At 50.5% G+C, this 20,231-nt stretch overlaps 1 protein-coding gene across 1 annotated transcript; it reads right to left on the bottom strand.

The window, feature by feature from the left end:
- Window positions 1-1,712: 1,712 nt before the first annotated feature.
- On the bottom strand, window positions 1,713-19,821 carry LOC111143115 (sestrin 2). The gene is made up of 10 exons (XM_022496599.1): window positions 19,332-19,821; window positions 12,603-12,668; window positions 11,139-11,336; window positions 10,431-10,613; window positions 10,111-10,323; window positions 9,413-9,563; window positions 8,809-8,927; window positions 8,255-8,445; window positions 4,164-4,308; window positions 1,713-3,584 (listed from the first exon to the last, which is right to left on the bottom strand). Exons 1-10 carry the CDS (start codon window positions 19,422-19,424, stop codon window positions 3,498-3,500), a joined length of 1,446 nt encoding a protein of 481 aa, XP_022352307.1. The 5' UTR covers window positions 19,425-19,821; the 3' UTR covers window positions 1,713-3,497.
- Window positions 19,822-20,231: the final 410 nt, after the last annotated feature.

Below are 20,231 nucleotides of genomic sequence, written 5' to 3'. Positions count from 1 at the left end.
AAGCCCAGAGTTTTTAATTCCACATGCAAATTAATTTGAACATACTTTAAAAAAATGCAGATTCAGGGCCTAAGGAGTTGATGGGGGCGGGAAAAACAAGGATCTAGAATCAGACGGACAAGGGTTCAAATCCTAGGTTGGGTTATGTTGAGCAGATATCTCAATACTGAATGGCCCCCTGGTGCTAAGTGCCAGGCATCTACGCTGTGCTGGGTGTTTTTCATTATTTAATCCACACAACCCCCCTGTGCCCATAGGTATTGAGAACTGAACTAATTTGTTTATGGTTGAGACAGACATTAAAAATCAAAGCTGGAATTTGAGCCTGGGTGTAACTGTTAAGTTGGTGTTCTGCAGACTTTCACTTGACGTTCCTTTTTCACATCTGTTCCCACAATGGGAACACCACTCCTTTCTCACTGGGTTGTGAAGATTGAGATATTAAATTTGAAAACATTTGGCAAGGGTGCCTGTGTGGCTCAGTCAGTTAAGGGTCTGCCATTGGTTCAGGTCATGATCCCTGGGTCCTGGGATCAAGTCCTGCATTGGGCTCCCTGCTCAGTAGGGAGTTTGCTTCTCTCTCTGCCTTTCCCTCTGCTCGTGCACACGCTCTCTGTCTCAAATAAATAAAATCTTTTAAAAAAATTTAAAAAAATGAAAACATTTGGCAAAAGTCATTCAGTAATGCAACCTGGAGAAGAACCGAAGACATACTGCCTCTATTTTTATGGCAGAGGAAACTTGAGGCCCCGTGAAACTAATCAACCCTCTCCCCTAATCCAGGGGTAGTAAGTGGCTAAGTCAGGACCAGAATCCAAGTTTTCTATTCCAGTCTGGTTTGTTCTCTCACATCCTCTCAAAAGACTTTAGAAGGAAGAACAAGTAGATAGAACACCACAAAAAATGAAGAGGGTAAAGGGAAAGGGAACATGGAGTTAATCAGGGGAGGCTTCCTGGAGGAGACCCAGTTTTCATTTTTTGACAGCAGTGTTTAGAGGAAGTGGGTGGCCAACAGAAGAGGTCTTGGTTCTTAGTCATAATGTGGTTTCCCTGATATGCTTACTAGAGTTCCCAGTGTCCAGAGAAGATTGACCAAAATCACACAGCTACTAAATGGTGCTGGTACAATGAGGAGATCCCATTTAACCCTTCTCAGCTGGTTCTGTCTCCTTGGCGCTGGAGAAGTGATGAGAAGCAAGGAAGCATACTGTGGTTGGGCAAGGCACACGCTGGTTCCCAGAGATTCTCAAAAGCCTCCCTCTGCAACAGGGGGACCCCATAGCAGGAAAAGCAGCAAGTTGAAATGCTGAGGCCTCAGGGTCAGGCAGACCCTGGTTGGAATCCCGGCTCCACCAATGAAGACCTATGTGGCCTCAGCAACTTCACTTTATACCCCTGGGTCTAAATTCTCTTGCACTTTCAGAAAAATGGCTTCCAAGTACCCAGCCCAAGGCCAGGCTTAGTAAGAAAAGTAACATGGCTGTTATTCTTCCGCAATGCTTGACCAGCCACAGATGAGTGGTGGCCTGGGCACCCGTGGGTCAGGATAGACTTCTAATGCCAACCACTCCCAGAGCTGCAGTCACTGGATACAAGTGCCCAGCAGGGTAGGGTAGCTGAGGTCAGGTCCGTGATGCAACCCCAGCTCCCTGCTGATGCTAAGAGATGAACCATGACCCTTGCAAATGGAAAAACAGCCCGTTGACAATAAGTACAAAACAAAACCTTGGTGAACTTTTATTTTTCATCATACAGAACTGGTAGCAAAGCCAAAGATTTCTGCACTTGAACACTAGATCCCCCTCCCGACCCACCCCGGGGGACATTTACAGAGTTATCATGTCCCTTCTAGACTCCAAACCCCAATGCTGGGGCCTCTTCCCTCCTGCCCAGGTTCACTGCAGGGAGGGCTCTGAGGCCCACAGGGGGTGCCGGTTGCTTCCCCATGCCTGCATGGGTGTGAAATGTGGCACACTGACCAGGCTCCTCTCCTACCCCTCTCCAGAGAGGAGGGTCAGAAGCAGCAGCAGCATGTCCCCTGCCTTTCTTCAGTCACCTCCCCACTGGGCAGAGAGGAGGCACATACTGTCAGAAGAGGGGCAAGGGACGTCATCATTCACAGCTTATTTGCTACAGAAAAGTGCCTGGGATCGGTCCTTGGCTGCTTCTGCCTCCAAGCAATCCACCTAAAATCAAGGCAGGGATGGAAACGGGGATGGGGGATGGGGTGGGGGGTTTGTCCTAGGAAGGCAGCTGGGAGAGACTGCCTGCAAGGCCGGGCTATCCCCAGAGGCCTCTTGAGATTCTGCAAGATTTACAGTTTCAGCTGGCAGGTTGGCCTGAGCAGCCCAGAGTAGACTCAGACATCACAGAGAGTCCCGGCCCCCCGTTTGCAACTATCTATGCAGAGGTCGAAGAGGTTTGGCAACGTAGCCACGGTCAGCTGGCCAGTTTGGGCAGGACCCAGACAAGAACCTTGGGGTCTCCTGACTCTGACTCTGAAGCCACCCAGAAAGGCTCACTTGGTGGACAAGGTCTGTGGCAGCGCTGTGGGAGACAGGAGAGTGGGGAGCCAGTCTCTGCAGGGCTGGCGCAGTTCTGGGGAGAACAGATTTCTTCCTGTCCTCCTCTCAGGCATTGACTGTGGCTATCGAGGTGAGGTCCCGAAGAACCTCCCCAAGAAAGAACCAGAAATAGGGCACTGGTAATACTCCCTTCTCTTCGGAAGGCAAAGGGACACATAGACACCCCAAACTCTCTAGAGATAATCTACTTTTTTGAGGGGCTTGGTCTCTCTTCTGGGGCCTCCTACCAGCAGGCAGGGGGGAAATGGGTAAGAGGGTGAAGGGGAGGTCAAAGGTCAAAGGTGCTAAACCAGGGTTAGGGCCACCCAGGAAAAGGGGTGTTCAGACTGCCTGTCAGAACAGGCTTTTGGGGAGCGGAACACACAGTCCCGCTGTGACACTGACTTTCACATTGATGGGTGAACGGCAAGGGAGAGGTTTCGAGATCTGGGAGCAAGGGAGGAGGAGGAAAGGCAAAGCTGCTTGGAGTGTCAGTCCCTGGAGGTACTTGTCCCTCTCCTCTTTGGCCCAGCCAGAGACTTCCCAGGCCAGGAAGGCCACAGGACTGGTGATGCCTGCGGCCCAGACTGCTGGGTACATGCATCTGAGCTCAGCTCATTTCCCTTCCTGAGCCTTCTGCCTCTGAGGTCAGGGGCAGGACGGAGGGCATGGTCCCTGGGGATCTGCTAGTCCCCTTCCAGCTCCCAGGGGTAGAACTGTGATCCCAGAGTCAGTGCAACGATCCTGTCCATTCCAGTGAGAGAAAGGGAGGGTACGGCTCAGGGGCTGCATGTTGCACACAGGCCCACCTCCAGAGTGGGGTGGGAGGGCCTGGGACAGAGAGGGATCAGGTCCATCTCCAGACAGAGAAGTCCTTGCAGGGAGGAGGATGCCCCCAGGGGCAGCTGCTCGGGGCGCAGATCCTGCTCGCAGTCAGGTCATGTAGCGGGTGATGGCACGGAGGGCGTAGAGCAGGGCGGCCTGCATGCGGGCCTCCAGGAGCAGCAAGTTCACGTGGACCTGGGGCACAGACAAGGACCTGTGGGCAACTGATGTCACTCCTGGCCATCCCCAACCTTCCCAGACCGCCACGTGCCTGGACCACTCGCCTTTCCTTTTCTCCCATATAGACACCCTGATTGTTCCTAAGGCTCCGAGCACATTGGTACAATGGCAGCTGAGGAATTTCCAGCCCATTCATCCCCAGCCTGACTCATCTCTTTACCTCACAAAATGAAAAACAAGAGCTGGCCCTGGGCACTCATGTTCTCATCTCACCCTCGCAGCAACCCCAAAATGCAGGCAGTGTTTGCTCTTGCGGTAAAGATAACAAGCTTAGGGGGCAAAGTGACTGGCCCAAGGTCACCATGCTACTGAGTGATACAATTTGGATTTGAACCCAGGTCCTCCTGGCTACCACTGAGGACGCCGTGAGGCACAGTCCCATTTTATAGGTGAGTAAATGGAGTCGGAAACCACACAGTGGAGTAGGACTTGAAGCCAGGACGGTACACCCAGGCGTCCAAAGCAGCAGAAGGCTCTGTCTGGGTTACCACATCGGGTCCTGACCACCCCCACCCCCCACCCAACACACCGTACCTTCTCTGAGTGGCGGAAGTGTCTCCAGAAGAGGTTGTACATTCTTCGCGTGGTCTTCTCGGGGTAGCAGGCCACAGTCTTGATATAGACCTTGAGGTTCCGTTCCAGGAGCTGGTTTACCTCCCCGTAGTCATAGTCATCATATCTGCATGGAAAGACCCCGAGAGCATCACTCTCCAAGTGACTCTTCTCCCCTACCCCCACCCTAGAGAAGGAGGAACAGAGTGTGGCAAGAAAAAGCAGAAAGTAGGAAGCAAGAAGGAACTTGGTTCCTCTTAGAAAAATAGCTGATGTCATACATCGCAGGCCACTAGACTGGCCGGGGACCACTCCAAAGAATGTCGAGAATGAGCTGCTGTATTGAGTATGAGCCGTGTGCTGTACGGACGCGTACTCAGAGAATCCTCAGAAATACTAGATATGCTATATACAGAACTATTATACACAATACACCACTTTTATCAGGCCCATTTTATAGCTAAAAGGGAGATTCAGAGAAGTGAAGTCATTTGTCCTGGGAATGGAATTCAAACCCAGCTCTGCCCAGCTCCAAGGTCATATTCACTATAGGAAAGGCCATGGATGGGACAGTACAAAGGATTTCCCTGGAGAAGGAAGAGAGAAAGAGAAAAGGAAGTGGTACTCATTTCACGGATGGGCAAACTAAGACCTGGAGAAGGTAATTAACTTGTTCTAAGTCAGAGAGCAAGTTGGTGACAAGTCTAGAAGCCACTTTGTCACTCTCCAGCCCAGTAAGCCAGTGAGTCATCAGAGATCTGTGTGGATGGAGAAGATTGGTGGAAAACTGGAGGACAGATTCAGTAGACAAAGGCAGAGGAGTGAGGACCATGTTGGAGAATGTGGGGCGGGGGAGACCCTGACCTGTGTGCTGGGCAGAAGCAGCCTGGGCAACATTCTAAGATACCTGTCCCTCCTCCAACTCCCCAGGACTGGAAAACTGTCAATGACCGGCAAGAGGACACTCAATTAAGCACAACTCAATCTACTCAGTGAAACAGAATTTACAGCTAGGAATACATAAACACACATTTTTCCACAGAGACATGGACCTTTCTAAAAATTTTGGACTTTTTTGATGCTTGGAATAAGCCATTAAATGAGAAAAGCCAGACCATGTGTTCATTAAAATATGCCCACATTTTTTTTTTTTGAAGATTTTATTTATTTATTTGTCAGAGAGAGAGAGAGAGAGCGAGCACAGGCAGACAGAGTGGCAGGCAGAGGCAGAGGGAGAAGCAGGCTCCCCACAGAACAAGAAGCCCGATGTGGGACTCGATCCCAGGACGCTGGGATCATGACCTGAGCCGAAGGCAGCTGCTTAACCAACTGAGCCACCCAGGCGTCCCAAAATATGCCCACATTTGATTACATGAGTAAAATAAGTGAAATGAGGAGGGAGAAAAATCCTGTGTTTGTAAAATTATGTCTTTTTTCGTTATTTGTTTGTGGAAAAAAGACAGGAGAGAACTACTTGACAATAATAAGAGTAGGCAGGATCATGGATGATTTCTATTTCTTTTTCTTGTTATTTCTGTTTCCTTTTTTTTTTAATTTTTAAAAGATTTTATTTATTTATTTGACAGAGAGAGAAACCACAATTAGCAGAAAGGCAGGCAGAGGAAGAGAGGGGGGAAGCAAGCTCCCCGCTGAGCAGAGAGCCCGATGCAGGACTCAATTCTAGGACCCCAGGATCATGACCTGAGCTGAAGGCAGAGGCTCAACCTACTGCCACCCAGGCACCCCTGTTATTTCTGTTTTCTAAATTTACTATAAATCTAGTTGTTTCTCTTTGGAAACATCAAACATACATTTTAAAAAACATAACCATCATAACTCCAACTACACAAAGCAACTACATTAGAAAGAAGAAAAGCAACCGAGAAAGAATGTCACAGGATGTGGATGTGGTTGTGAAGTAGCTGAATTTGGGGAAAGGTTTTTTTGTTTTTTTTTTTTTTAAGATTTTATTTATTTATTTGACAGACAGAGATCACAAGTAGGCAGAGAGGCAGGCAGAGAGAGAGGAAGGGAAGCAGGCTCCCCGCTGAGCAGAGAGCCCGATGCGGGACTCGATCCCAGGACCCCGGGATCATGACCTGAGCCGAAGGCAGCGGCCTAACCCACCGAGCCACCCAGGCGCCTGAAAGGTTTTTTTTTTGGTTCCTTAATTCTTTGAATTTCCCACAATGTTATCAGAGTGAGATTTCTTCAAATAATAAAAAAAAAATCGTTCTGGGGGCACCTGGGTGGCTCAGTCGGTTAAGCGTCCGACTCTTGATCTCAGCTCACGTCTTGATCTCAGGGTTGTGGGTTCAAGCCCTGCATTGGGCTCCACCCTGGGCATGGAGCCTACTTAAATAAATAAATAAACAAACAAACAAATAAAATTGGGGGGGTGGTGCCTGGGTGGCTCAGTCAATTAAGCCTCTGACTCTTGATTTCAGCTCATGTCATGATTTCAGGGTTGTGGGACAGAGCCCCAGGTTGGGCTCACACTGGGCATGGTGCCTGCTTAAAGTTCTCTTTCTCCCCTTCCCTGCCCTCCAAAAAATAAATTTAAAATTTTTTTTAAAAATTGGTCTGTGTATATTCTTGACAAGTAATTTCACACCTAGGGCTCATCTACAAGGACTTAGTGTGAGGCTAGTCAGTGCACATGATGTTTTTAATAGTGAAAAACAGTGAACTAGTTATAACTGGAAAGTGGTTGAGTTAGGCTACATCCATAACGGAACACCACACAGTGGTTAAAAAGCATAAAGGAGGGGCACTGGGTGGCTCAGTTCATTAAGCATCTGCCTTTGACTCAGGTCATGATCCCGGGCTCCTGGGAATGAATCCCACATCAGGTTCCCTGCTCAGTGGGGAACTTACTTCTTTCTCAGCCCCTGTCTTCCCCCCTGCTCATGCTCTCTCTTGTTCACTCCCTCTCTAAAATAAATAAATAAAATCTTAAAAAAAAAAAAAAAAAAAGCATAAAAAGATCTATTCATCCTGACAAGGAAGGCAGTTCACAATAGATTATTAGGTGAAAAAAAGCCAGTTGTAGAATATATCAAGCATGATTCTATCAATTTAAAAAATCTACTTAAAAAATCAGGAAACGGGGCACCTGGGTGGCTCAGTGGGTTAAGCCGCTGCCTTCGGCTCAGGTCATGATCTCAGGGTCCTGGGATCGAGCCCCACATCGGGCTCTCTGCTCAGTGGGGAGCCTGCTTCCTCCTCTCTCTCTGCCTGCCTCTCTGCCTGCTTGTGATCTCTCTGTCAAATAAATAAATAAAAATCTAAAAAAAAAAAAAAAAATCAGGAAACATGGGGTACCTGGGTGGCTCAGTGGGTTAAGCCTGCATGGGGCTCTCTGCTCAGCAGGGGGTCTGCTTGCCCTTTCCCCTCTGCCTGCCTCTCTGCCTACTTGTGATCTCTCTGTCAAATAAATAAATAAAAAACCTTTAAAAACAAAATCAAGAAACACTTAGGTAACGAAATGAAAATGTAATTAATCACACACTATCCAGAGACAACCATTATTAATTAACATTTTAGTGTGTAGCCTTCCACACATTTTCCATGTACGCACACATTTTTAGCAAAAAAAAAAAAAAAAAGAAGGGAAACAAAAGGAAGATTCTGGTCGGTAACCAACTTTCTTTCTTCTCAATACATTTTGAACAATTTCCCATAGCAATATAAAGAGACCATTATTATAATTTATAATAGCTGTGTACTTCTTCACTGTGTGGATATAACGTTATTTAAAGTCTCCTACCAATGTGCATTTATGTTGTCCTTATTTACTGTAAGAGAAGAAGTCCCATTTGGAATGGAAATACACTCTCCCTTCCCTCTCTCTCTCTCACTCTAGGGGGTGGGATTAAAGAGTTTCATCTCCAAGGTTCAAACAGTCCACACATCTAGTATCATTTATAATCGGCAATGAAATAAATTTGCTTTGAAAAACAGTATAGGCAAGAGGAAGGGAAAATGAAAGAACAAAATAGAAAAGGAAAGAAGCTCTTGAGCTCAGCCTGAGGACTTGTGCACATGCACTGGATGAGGGGCCGTGAGCTTACCTGATACCAAACACACAGTGGATGTAATTCCAGATGGCCCTGCGGAGCACGGACGTGTCCACCCCGCTGTGCATGGCGATGGTGTTGTAGGTGAGGCTGTAGGCTGCCTGGAACTTCTCATCCAGCAGCTGCCCACCCTCCGGGTAAAGCCGCTGGATCAATGAATAGCCGTGGTCTTCCCAGGTGTAATCCTGAGAAACGTGGAAAGGGGTCAGGGAGTACAATCTTAGGGGCCCAAGTCTGGCCACAGGGACCCCATCCTCTGGAGCACAACTTTGCTCTCTATAACGTCCCTTTCCCGCCCCACAAATCTAACCTGCTGCTTGGTCTGGGCCTAAGAAGCCATGGAGAATCCACCTTGGTGATGGTCTTCTCCCTGTGATCAGGATCCCCTGAGCTTAGGGCACAGATGGGCCCTGTCATGATCTAGGGTCTTCTGTTTCCCTCATGGAATCTTGAAGGAGAAGGTGCCTGACTCTCCAATCACTCCACCCATCCAGCCCCTGCTTGTTTGTAAACCCAGAGTGATACCAAGAAGAGCCCGGAGGGCCTACCTGGGCACGGAAGGTGGGGGGCGCCTCAGCCCCTCGCCGGGTGAAGTCCTCATATCCAAACGTGGGGTCCTCCACAAAGCACAGCATGTCTGGGTGTGGAGAGGGCTCCAGGAAGTCAGCTAAGGATGTCAGAGAGAGGCCACAGTGAGGCCAAGGCATGGAGTACAGGGTACCTACTCGTGATTAATCACCTGGTGGCTGGAGGGAGATGAGGCAGGCCCATGGACCTGGGGATGAGGCCCCCGTTAATAGTAACAGCAACTCTGGCAACACTAGTCATTTGTGAAGCCATTTACTCTGTGCTAAGAGCTTTGCTTCCATTGTCCCATTTACCTCACAAACCAATCCTTCACATGGGAGGAGACGGAGGCCCTGAGACAGGAAGTAACTTATCAGGGGGTCACACTGCTAGAAGGGCTGACAGGTCACCATTCTCACCCAGATCTGACCCTAAAGCCCACGCTCGGAACCTCTTAGAAGAAGTGGTTGAGACATGGCCACCTTCAAAATATAAGCGTTGCCATGCACGGAGCTGCCTACTCCCCAGCAGAGATGATGTCAGAAGGGGGAAGACCCTGGACCTGGGATGCCTGCGATCCTGTACCTGAGGGAGTCACCAGAAGGCTCTCTGACTTCTCCAGCTCAAAGCGGCTCTCCATCTCCTCCTGGGATGCTCCCTCATCCCGTAATAGGCTCTCCTGCAGCTGCCTCATGCGTTCCATCAAAGCTTCCACGTCCCGGGCAGCCTCAAAGCCCTGGAGGAGGGACCCAGCAGTGACCGTTTACTCCTCGGCCCCAGGAAACCCCACACATCCTCCCCACAAGCCAGGCCTTCCTGAGTGATCGCAAAGGCCTACTGCCTCCTGAGGCAGCCATGGAGCTGGGCGGCTCGTGAGGCCTGTGTCTTCTAAAGCAAAGTTTAAGAAGATATGGGACAGGCCTATCTTCTCTAAGCATCAACTTCCTGCACAGGAAAGGGATTGTTAAAGTATCTATAAATTTATATTAAAACAAACAAGGCCGCTTTATAGGATAAGAGGCAAACTTTGTATTGGTAAAGGGCTAATACCCAGGAGACGTTAAGCCTCTGACACAACATGCTGAGGGACCCACCATTTACTCCTCACCACCACTGTGAAGTAGGGTTCTTTAGCCTCATTTCACAGATGAGGAAACGGAGTCTCAAAGTCAACTAACTCTTCTGAGGTCCTTCAGTGTGAGACAGGGAAGCAGTGGCTTCCATCCGAGGACCGGAGGCCATGCAAGCTTCCTCTCCCCACAAGACCTGGACCCATCACTTACCCCAGAGCTGTTCAGTGGGTCCCTGCTGGGGGGGCTGCTCTGCTCACTGGGGGGTGAAGGTGCCTGGGGGGCAGGGCTGCCTTCGGAGTCCCCCTCAGGGAGGATGCCACAGCCAAACACGAAGGAGGCCAGTGAGTGGCAGTGGGTGAGCAGGACCAGGGCCTGGATGAGCTCGGCCAGAGACCAGCTGTGCTCGCCTGTCTTCAGCAAGGCCTGGAGAGGAAAGAAGGGCAGACTTGCTCAATGCCTGGCCCTGGGCTGACTGCCTGACATGCCCCAGCCCGGCCCCCGTGCTCCCTGTGCCTCTCTGCCCACGGCACCTGGATGTGCTCCTTGGTGATGAGCCACGGCCGGTGTGCCAGCAACTTGTTGATCTCACTGAGCTTGCGTAGCTTCTCAGGGGCCCGGTGGAGACCAAGCAGCCACTCAGGGTCACCGCCAGTCTGCAGAAACTCGGCCATGTGGGAACCCACCAGGTAGGAACACTGGTGGCGGGCGGCAGCCTGTGGAAAGGGTGGACAGAGCCTTGTTCGGGGTGGATACCCCATGGAGGGAAGAATCGCGGGCCTCACTATTGCCAGAGAGGGAGGACACTTAGGTCCTAACCCCAGCAGCTGCACTAGTGTGCTGTCCTCCCGTGGGCAGGTCACCTGACTCTCTCATGCCTCAGTTTTCTGATTCTGACTAAAATGCCTCTCTCTGGGGCAACCGGGTGGCTCTGTTGATTAAGCATCCAACTCTTGATATCTGCTCAGGTCTTGATCTATTTCAGGGTCGTGAGTTCAAGCCCCACACTGGGCTCCATCCCGGGTGTGGAGCCTACTTAAAAAAAAAAAAAAAAAAAAAAAAGGCCTCTTTTCAGAATCCAGAACTCTGTGGATGATCAGATAGTTAGGGCTTTCCTCTGCTCTGGGCAGCCTTTCCTCCCAGCCTCTGAAATGGGTTCAAAAAGCGCCCAGCAAAGAGACCTGAAGACCAAATCCCCCCACGTGGCCAACTGTACAAGGGCTGGGCTCCGACAGGCTTACCATGATGGCAATGTAGTGGCGCCAGGAGCTGGCGAGGGGCCCATCTGTGTGTAGCAAGAGGTAGTGCAGGCGCCAGAAGCAGGTAAGGTAGTCAGGGTGCAGGCCCATCACCACAGCCAGGTTGTCCACCCGCCCCGAGGACATCAGTGCCTCAAGCCTCAGGTGCTGCTCCAGGCTCTCTGGTCCCTCCTGAAGGACCTGCCAAACAAAGGCGAGAGGATGGGTTCCCGGCCCGCTCTCCGCACCAAAGAGACCAACGCACTCATTGTGTTGGGACTGTAAAAGCCAAGAAACCCAAAATGACCACCATGTCCAAAAAAAAAAGGAAAATAGGGGAGGAAAAGATAATTCATTAAGTGACTTCCTTGCTCAGGTTACAGATCTAGCAAATGACAGAACGTGGATTCAAATCCAGATTACCAAAAAGGCCCATTTATTTCCTCCATTATAAAAGAGGACCGATTATTTACAAATGAAAAAATAAAATATGAGGACAATACTTGAGTTGAAAATTCTGGGCTAGATACAAATAATCAGCAGGTGGTTGTTTGCTTTCCATTTACAAAGGGTGGAGAGGGAACTGGGTGGGGGGGGTAGGTTAGACATTTGTTAACAGCTCATTAACTACCTGGCTACACATTTAGGAGAGCAAACAGGATGACAAAACAAAACATTTATTTTTGTTCACCGAAGGCCAAAGAAATAGGAGGAAACTTATTTTTAGAATTTTCCTGGGCATGTATTTCAAAGGTGTCCCTGCCACCATCAACCCCATCCTAGAATGTCAGCTGACAGCAAGGATTTTTGTCTGACTTGTTCTTTGCTGTATCCCCAACACCTACAACAGTGCCTGACACAGATTAATCATTCAACAGATATCTGTTAAATAAATGAATGAATGATCTGACTCGGTGGATGAAAGGTTATCTCTTGTATTAAGTGACAAAAATAAAGAATATGGCCATAACCCCCTCCTCCCCAAATGTTGTAAACCATGACCTTGGTTCCATATGACAAGAAGTCCAAGAAACAGTGATAAATGTTAAGGAACAGTGATTACCTCTGTGGGAGGCAAGATTACAGGAGACTAGAGCTTTCTGAGGCATTAAAATTTTTCTTATAATGAATATAATATTACTCTTCAAGTTGAGAAAAAAATGTCATATATGTATAGTCGAGGAGGAACAGTTAATATAGACAGTTCTGTCTTTTTAAAGAATAGGCCTCGCTCTGGGGAATCAAAAGTTTGTTCATTACCTAGCTGCGTCATTATCACTTTATCTCTTTGAGCCTGTTTCTTCCCAGCAACGTCTGATACGCGTGCTTCAGAGAGCTGTTTGTGGGTTAAATGAGTCAGGAACCTGAAGCTGCTATTTCAAGAGACAGGAAAAGACCTCCACCCACACAATGTCCCATGTCCTTTCTTCCCAAGAACCAAGAAGTCCTTACCCCCTCCACGCTTACCTCCTCTACCGGGATGAAGGCACTGGGCCCTCGGGGGCCTCGCCGAGCCCGGCTTTCCCTCTGCTCCTAGAAGGAATCACATCACGGTTACTGGAGGTAGAAGGGAGGACTAAGAGTAGAGTTCTCTCTTCAGCTTTCTCCTTCTACCCAACAGGCCATGCTGAGCTTTTTTTGTTGTTGTTTTTAAATTAAAAAAAAAATTTTTTTTTAAGATTTTATTTATTTGACACACAGAGAGAGAGAGAGAGATAGAGATCACAAGTAGGCAGAGCAGCAGGCAGAGAGAGAGGGAAGTAGGCTCCCCGATGAGCAGAGAGCCTGATGCGGGGCTCGATATCCCCAGACCCTGAGCCAAAGGCAGAGGGTTAACACACTGAGCCACCCAGGTGCCCTCACGCTGAGCTTTTAAAACCAGTCTTTTGGTACACCCTGCATGAAGGAGTCAGGTGGGAGATAACCACCTGCTGGCAGGTGGAGAAAGGGTAAGCAAGAAGGCTCACCCCACAGGCTGAGTTCTTCAGGAACTGGGAGCCCCAGTTTTGGGTGGGAGGGGCGTGGGGAAGGGAAATATACAGACACCATGGTGCACATCTTTAGGAGGCCACCCTTTGAGAAGCCCTGGAGATCCCAAGAAACCCCCTCGTTTTGCATCCTGTAGCCAGAGTAGCAAGCACCTTAGATTCCTATGGATCCTAATCGAAGCCCCTGCTGTCTTCTATGGTCACTTCTCTATCCCTCCCACCACCAGCACCTCATAGACTATAACCATCTCTTGTCTGGACCCCACCTCCACCCCGCAGCCAACAGTCTCACCCATGGTCTCCCTGCCCCCACTGCCCTGCCCTCTCCTACTGATACTCGCCCAAATTAATGAATAAAGAAAACATCCTGCCTGAGCGACACCTCTAGAACGAGGAGCCCATGCAGTGAGTCCATGACACTGGTGGTTTCTAGGAGGGCAAACTTTCTGCAGCCAAAGGAATATTTCTTAAGTGCAAATTTGAGCAACCGGCTTAAAACCCTGCCTCTAGCTCCCGTAACCTTCCAGGGAAATGAGAGGTTCAGGCCTACTGTGCTCCCACTGGTCACTCCTTTTGCAAAACTAACTCACAGTCTTCCAGGGTCTGGAAACCTTCTTCTGACCCTAGGCTGTGACCCTACAATTCCTGGTGCTTTTGCTTCTGAAAACATTGTCTTACAATTGTCTGATTCAGATCTCCCTACTGCCAGGTCACATTTTGTGGAGAGTGGGGCCAGGTCATTCATACCAACCTGTGAGGGTTGGTATGAGAAAGCAGAGAAAGCAGAGCGGAGTAGAGGGATTCAAAGCAGGGCACAGAAGGTTGCTGGTACAACTATTCTAATGCCTCTTTGGAAACCATCAGTCACGTACTCACTAAATCTGCTCCTAGTCTGAGAAGTGGGGTTCAGAGAGGATGTTTTATTTATTCATTTGTTTTGGTTAACTGGGAAGGGGGCTCTTAGTACTGGCCTCGGAAATAGTTTACCCAAACCAGAGTCACCCTCACTGAACACAGACAGTGTGCCCCTAACTCTCCCCTCCTCATTGGAAACGAGACTGAGTATCCATCCCCAGGTGTCCAGAGGCTAAAGATTATAATTGAACCTTCCTTCTCACCAGGCCAAAAGACCCCGGAGGGAGGCAGAACTCTGGGACTCTCAAAGACCACACAGAAAGAACAAAGGGATCTGGAAGTCCCAGGTCCTGGTACCAATTCTACTACTAATTTGCTGTGTGACTTCGAGAAAATGACCTAGACTCTCTGGGCCTTAATCTTGGACAGAGAAGATAGCTGGGCTAATTGCTCAGGCCCCTTTCAGCCCACACTTCTGGGTGCTACCAGGGCTGGCTGGTCCAAGTCCAGCACAGAAATCCCAGCAATCTCCAAGTACTCATTCAGCATCCCTCCTCCCTCACCAAAGAAAAAAAGGTTAACAGCTCTGTCTAGTGGGAGATAAGGACTGCTGACTCCACAACCCAGACCTCTCCCTCAGGGGACCTGAGGACAGATAGAAAACCACAGCCTGGGGAGGGCAGGAGACAGTTGGGGAGGGGGACCTGGAGGGCCCCCCAGGGTACAGGTGAAGTACAGGGAACAGCCTTGGGAACTCCTTCATACTTTAAAACTTGCCTCAGGACTGGTCAAGGCAAGGAACTGATACCTGTGGGTCTCCAGGTGATAGGTCTGGACCCACCATATTCAGTCCTGATGACGATGATGGTGATGATGGTAACAGCCATGATGATGATTGTAGAGTACATTTAAAAGATACAGGCTCTTGGCCTGGGATACCTGGGGCCACTGGTCAACTCCATACCTATTATCTGCTACCTATGGAGTCTATAGTTTCCCTACCAAATAATGGGGATAATATTACCCACTTTCACTGGGCAGTCATGAGGATTTAATGAGATAATGCTCCATAGCCATTACCTCAGTACCTCTGTTGCCAGAACACTTAATAAAAGTCAGCAGTTGGCAATCGTTAACCTCCACCTCCTTGTAATTTCAAACAAGGGCTTTTCAGCGGGAGCAGCACAAAACCCCTTTGAGAAGCTTTTAAAAAGATGCCAGTGCCAAGGTCCCACCTCCAGCAATTCTAATTTAACTGGGTGGGGTCCAGCATCATTTATAGCCAGGGTGGAAGGCCACTGTTTCCCACCCTTTATCGATCATTTTCTCAAGTGTAAGTCACCATGCTAAGTGCTTTCCAGGTGGAACCAGAATTAATTTGTTCATTCAACAAATATTTTTGATGACTATAATGCAGGCAGCTAGAGAACAGGAATGAAAAGACAGTCTCAGCTTTCAGAGAATTTATGATCTAAAGGAGAATGACAGATGATGAACAGGGTTTCAAAGCACAGATTGTATAAAGTAAATGAAATAGAGCAACGAGAGAGTGTATGATGGGGTGGGGGTATACCATATATTAGTCTGAGGAGACAGGGAAAGCTACAGGGGAGGTAATCTTTGCGTTGATATCTAAATATCAAATATCTAAATGAGTTGATGAGAAGGCAGCAGGGCCCATAAAGATCTAGGGGGCAAGCATTCCAGCCGAAGGGAACAGAAAATACAAAATCCTGAAAGCAAGACCACATAGATTCCAATCCAGAGCTCCAATACCCTGAAAGCTTCTCTGACCCTGACACCTAGAACTTTAGGGGAAGCAAACAGGACAGGGTCCCGCTGCCAAGAGACGCTGCCTCCAAATCAGCCTTCTATTTCCTGAGGTCGGAAGTCACAACAGCCAATGGTAGGTAGCACCACTGATTACCATCAGCCAGGCATTTCACCTGCCCTTCGATGTCGGCTCGACTCCTCCTCCTAGGGCTCCCATTCTACGGATGATGATTAAGTCTCAGAGGGGTCAAGTCAGGCTTTGCACCTGTGGTTTATTAACAGGAGAAGCTCCTCTTCCCTGCCCATGTTCCCGGGGATCCACGGCTCCCGGTCATGACATCTGGATATTGGGTTTTTTTCTCCGTTGGAGGACACACACTGGATCTTCAGTAACAATGAAGTCAGACAGTGCTCTCGGGGGCAATGAGCAGGGAAGGCTTCAGGCAAGTTGTAAAAAGAGGATAATCACCCCTCAAGCTCAGTGCCTGGCGCCTAATTTAGACACTAGCTCAATGTTATCTTTTATATTAGCTCGGGCATCTGCACACGGGTTCCATCTACTCTTCATCAGTTTTGGGGTGGGGGTGGGAGGTCTCTATGTTGCACCCACGGAAGGATTAAGAGTCCAGAGGTTAAGCACCAGCCGACAAGTGGCCAGCCTGAGATGTGAACTTGGTTCGGTTTGTCTTCTAAGGGTTCTGTCCACCACCCACAACAGTCTCTTGGAGCAGCCCCAGACTTTATTCTCGGTATCCTATCCAGAGCCTGCAACCCCCATCCCAGGACTCAGCTACACACACCTATGAAGTCCCACCGCCAGCTGGGAAGGGGCAGAGACTGCCAGCACCCCACTCCTCGGACAGCTGTCTGCAGAACTCAAGTACCTGCCTGAGTTTACACAGGAGAGGGAGACCCCGTAGCCCAAGCTGCCTGCTACCTCCAGCCTTGGAAGGAGAGGGGGTGATCAGAGCCATGGGCTGGGCCCTAGGCTAAGTGCTTTTACACAGACGATCTGGCTGATTTCTCACAACTACCCTGAGGGAAACAGGGCTTATTTTTCCTTCTTCAGAGAAAGCTCACTGAGGCTCCTTTGGAGTCCTGCTCCAGACGTGCACAGCTCATAATCTGACTTTGAAGCACGCACAGGTCATGAGGGTCAGTTAAGCCAACAGGGGGTTAAGAGAAGCATTTACTAGGGGCGAAGAACCACGCTGGGGATGTGACCTACAGAGTGTTTCTAGTGTAGCACAGGAGACATGCAAAATGCTGATCACATGACTGTTCCATTATAATTGGGATTAACGCTCCAGCCTCTGAGAAGAGGGACTGAAAGAAGGTATGTAGGAAGGACTTATTGGGTGGGGGAGGGAAAGCTTCCCTGAGGAAGTGATGTTTGAGGAAGTGATTCTAGAGCCCAAGAGGGCTCTAAATACATACTACCAGTCCTAGAGTCAAGTCCTGGAGTCCTTGACCCCTTTAGGTTAAGGGCATGTGGTGAAGTGATGGGACTTGAGGGGTCTGTTTATCTGGGTGTCCCTTGGGAATCGGGCTCTGTTAAGTTCAGTGCCCTACTGTCTTCTAACGATTCTGCATAAAGCAGGCATCTTCCCAAGGTCCTCTTTTTCTTGAGAGAGAAGAGTTATGTGGAAAGGGTTCAGATATCACCATCTTTCCCTTGCTGACAGGTGGCTTCCATCTAAAGGCCACTCCCTTAGAGCCTGCCCAGACCACCTGGGGCACTCTCTTCTCCCCAGGCCACTTCCCAGAGAGGGATGGGCCAACTCGCCCCTCAGGCAAGAGGGACAGGTTCAGGCACCCCATTGTGACACACTCTGGGGAAAGGGAAATGACCACATTCTAACGATACCCAGCATCTCTGACTCAGTTACTGTATTTCAGGCACTGTGCTTTAGCTTTTGCTTGTATTCTGTCATTTCTCCCAACAATCCTCAGAGATGCTATCAAATATCCATGGGAAGAAACTGCAGACGGGAGAAATGATCACTTGGGCCAGGTTACACAGCAAGTGAATGGGAGGACTGGGATATGAACCAGGCACCTCCCCTCTAGTGGCCAGGGATCCTCATTGATAATGTGAGTCCCCCTTAACCCCCACCAGAAAGAAATGGACTCCGAGTAAAGTGACTGGGTGCCACTGGGCAGAGAAATGACAGGAGTGGGTTTCATTCCTCCCCCTGGAGTTCTCAAACCATGATGTTCAGGAAGGGGCGCCTGGGTGGCTCAGGTCATGATGTCAGAGTCCCGGGATCAAGCCCTGCATTGGCCTCTCTGCTAAGCAAGGAGCCTGCTTCTCCCTCCCTCTCTCTCTGCCTGCCTGCTTGTGATCTCTCTCTCTGTCAAATAAATAAACAAAATATTTTTTAAAAAGTATTTAAAAAATTTAAAAACATGATGGGGAAGGATAAACAAGCTCACAGAAAACCCAGGACATGAACCATCCACCGCTGGAGGTAAGACCTCCTAGAAACCAAGTGACTCAGACAAGTCAGCGATTTTCCCAGGGTCACACAGTTCAGGACTAGCACTTGTCGCACTCCCAGGCCCAGCAATACACTTGCTCCAAGCTCCAGGACTGGAAACTAAAACAAGCAAAACTCTCTGTAGTGCCAAGCACCCTAGGGAATCCTAGAGAAGCCCAGGCCAAAGAATGAGCTACTTGGTGGGACTAGTGACGGAAGTCTCTCCACAGCCCCTCCTGGGCCTCAATTTCCTCATCCTGGAAAACGAGGCTACAGCGTAGCTCCTATTTTGCTAGTTTAGTCCTGAGGACTCAGAAAAGGCAACACCCGGAGACCGGCATCTGGTAGATGCTTAAGAAACGGTAAGATAGATGTGTCGGTGGTGGTGAGGGGGGTGGGGAGGAGGCAGGAGGTGTGTCAGATTAGGCCCAGCCCATTCCTAGCTTCACTGCGAAGAGTCCCTGAGAAACAAACTTCTGCGACCTCAGACCACTTAGTAGGGCGCAGCCTAATGCGCGCTAGCCGCGCCCAGAGTTTCTCCCCTTATCCCCCAGCTTCGTTCCGCCGCCGGGACGCCCGCGCTCCCCCGCTCCAAATCGGGGGTGCAGGTGTGGGTGGGGGGCGAGGTCTACCTTCCCTGGCACGTCCCAGGTGCCTCAATGCCCGCACTGGGAGACTGGAATGGGGACGTATCCTAGAAAGAGTCCTCCGCGCGCCAGCCCCAGCCTAGAGGAAGGGAATCCGCGGAAGGGGGCGGGGAGGAGGAGTGGTCGGGCCGCAGCCGCCGGGGTTTGCCTGGACTTGAAGATTCTCCCGTCAAGAGCCCAAACCGAGGATAACCTCGAGAAGGCTCCCCTCTCATTGGCCAGGAGTCCGAGGGAGCCAAGGAAGGTTCCACAGCCCCGGGGGGAGGGGGCGGAGAGGGCCGAGACAGCCGGTTGATGCAACCCCATTCCTAGGTTACGCGCTCCGCTCCCCCTCCCCGAGCCTGGGCGGTTGTGGCGGGGTGGGGGTGCTCATAAACTCAGCTCCGGACAGCCCGAAGCTCGGCTGCAGCTCGGGGCTCAAAGGAAGAGTGGCGTCGCTCGGCCGCTGCTTACCTCTCCGGCCCCGGGGCCGCCGCCGCCGCCGCCCGGGGCGAACGGCAGGTAGCCTTTCAGCTCTGCGCGGCACTCGGAGTCTGCAACGATCATGGTGTGTGCCAGGATCCGGCCACTGCTCGCCGGTGACCCGTGCACCCGAGGGGGTTTGGGACGGACGCACACAGGAAGCGGGGACTGGGGGCCGCTGGGGAGGTTCTAGAGCCCCGGGGTGTCTCTCGGGGTTCCAGAACACTCCGAAAGCCCAGAATCCGGACAGCAGCTTCTCCGCCGGACTCTCCCCTCGGCCGGCTTCTAGAACGGTGAATGGCCTCGGGAGCCTGGGATTGGCCTCGGCCCAGGGGTTTTCACGGCCCGGAGTGCCTCGGAAGTCCGCAGTGGCCACGGCTGCTCGCCAAACCAGCGCTCTTCAGCATCCCCGCCGCGGAACTGCCAGCGCTCGCCCGGCTCTGACACTAGCAGCGCCGCTCAGCCTGCTGCGGTCCCCGGGGGAGGGCGGGGACACAAAAGCCCCGCGCCGCAGCCAATCAGATGCCTGTTTCCCGGGGAGGCGGGGGCGACACGATCCCCTGGAACCGACGGCTCGGCCAATCGGCACCGGGAAGCGCCCAGGAACTCTGGGAGCTGTAGTCAGCCCCGGATGAATGCTGCAAACTTTTGCAAAAGGGGTTAGTCAGATTGTTGGCAGTATCAGCCGAGAGTGACAGCCAAGAGAGTCATTAGGGCTGCGTGATGAAACGGGACTTCACCGGGCTGGGCCGGTGAGCCGGGTGTAAATCCCTCCCAAGTACGTTCTTCAGCTTTTCAGTTCCTGCAGGGACTGGTTAGGGTTAGGAGAGCTGGTGCTAATTACAGAGCTGAACCCCAGATCTTTGGAGATTAGAGGGCACAGCCTTGTCC

This window comes from Enhydra lutris, unplaced genomic scaffold, assembly GCF_002288905.1.
Source record: "Enhydra lutris kenyoni isolate GAN:26980312 unplaced genomic scaffold, ASM228890v2 scaffoldscaffold9, whole genome shotgun sequence".
Classification (NCBI taxonomy): domain Eukaryota; kingdom Metazoa; phylum Chordata; class Mammalia; order Carnivora; family Mustelidae; genus Enhydra; species Enhydra lutris.
The sequence above is the reverse complement of the archived record's forward strand: the minus strand, read 5'-3'. Positions and strand labels throughout refer to the sequence as shown.

Bases quoted from the DNA above. Each gene is read 5' to 3' on its own strand.
- LOC111143115 (XM_022496599.1), bottom strand. From the start codon at position 19,424: ATGATCGTTGCAGACTCCGAGTGCCGCGCAGAGCTGAAAGGCTACCTG. The intron at 10,324-10,430 runs GTGCCGTGGGCA...TTTCCTCTCCAG, and splicing joins TCACCAAGGAGCACATCCAG to GCCTTGCTGAAGACAGGCGA. The intron at 3,585-4,163 runs GTACGGTGTGTT...TCTGTGCCCCAG, and splicing joins ACTTCCGCCACTCAGAGAAG to GTCCACGTGAACTTGCTGCT.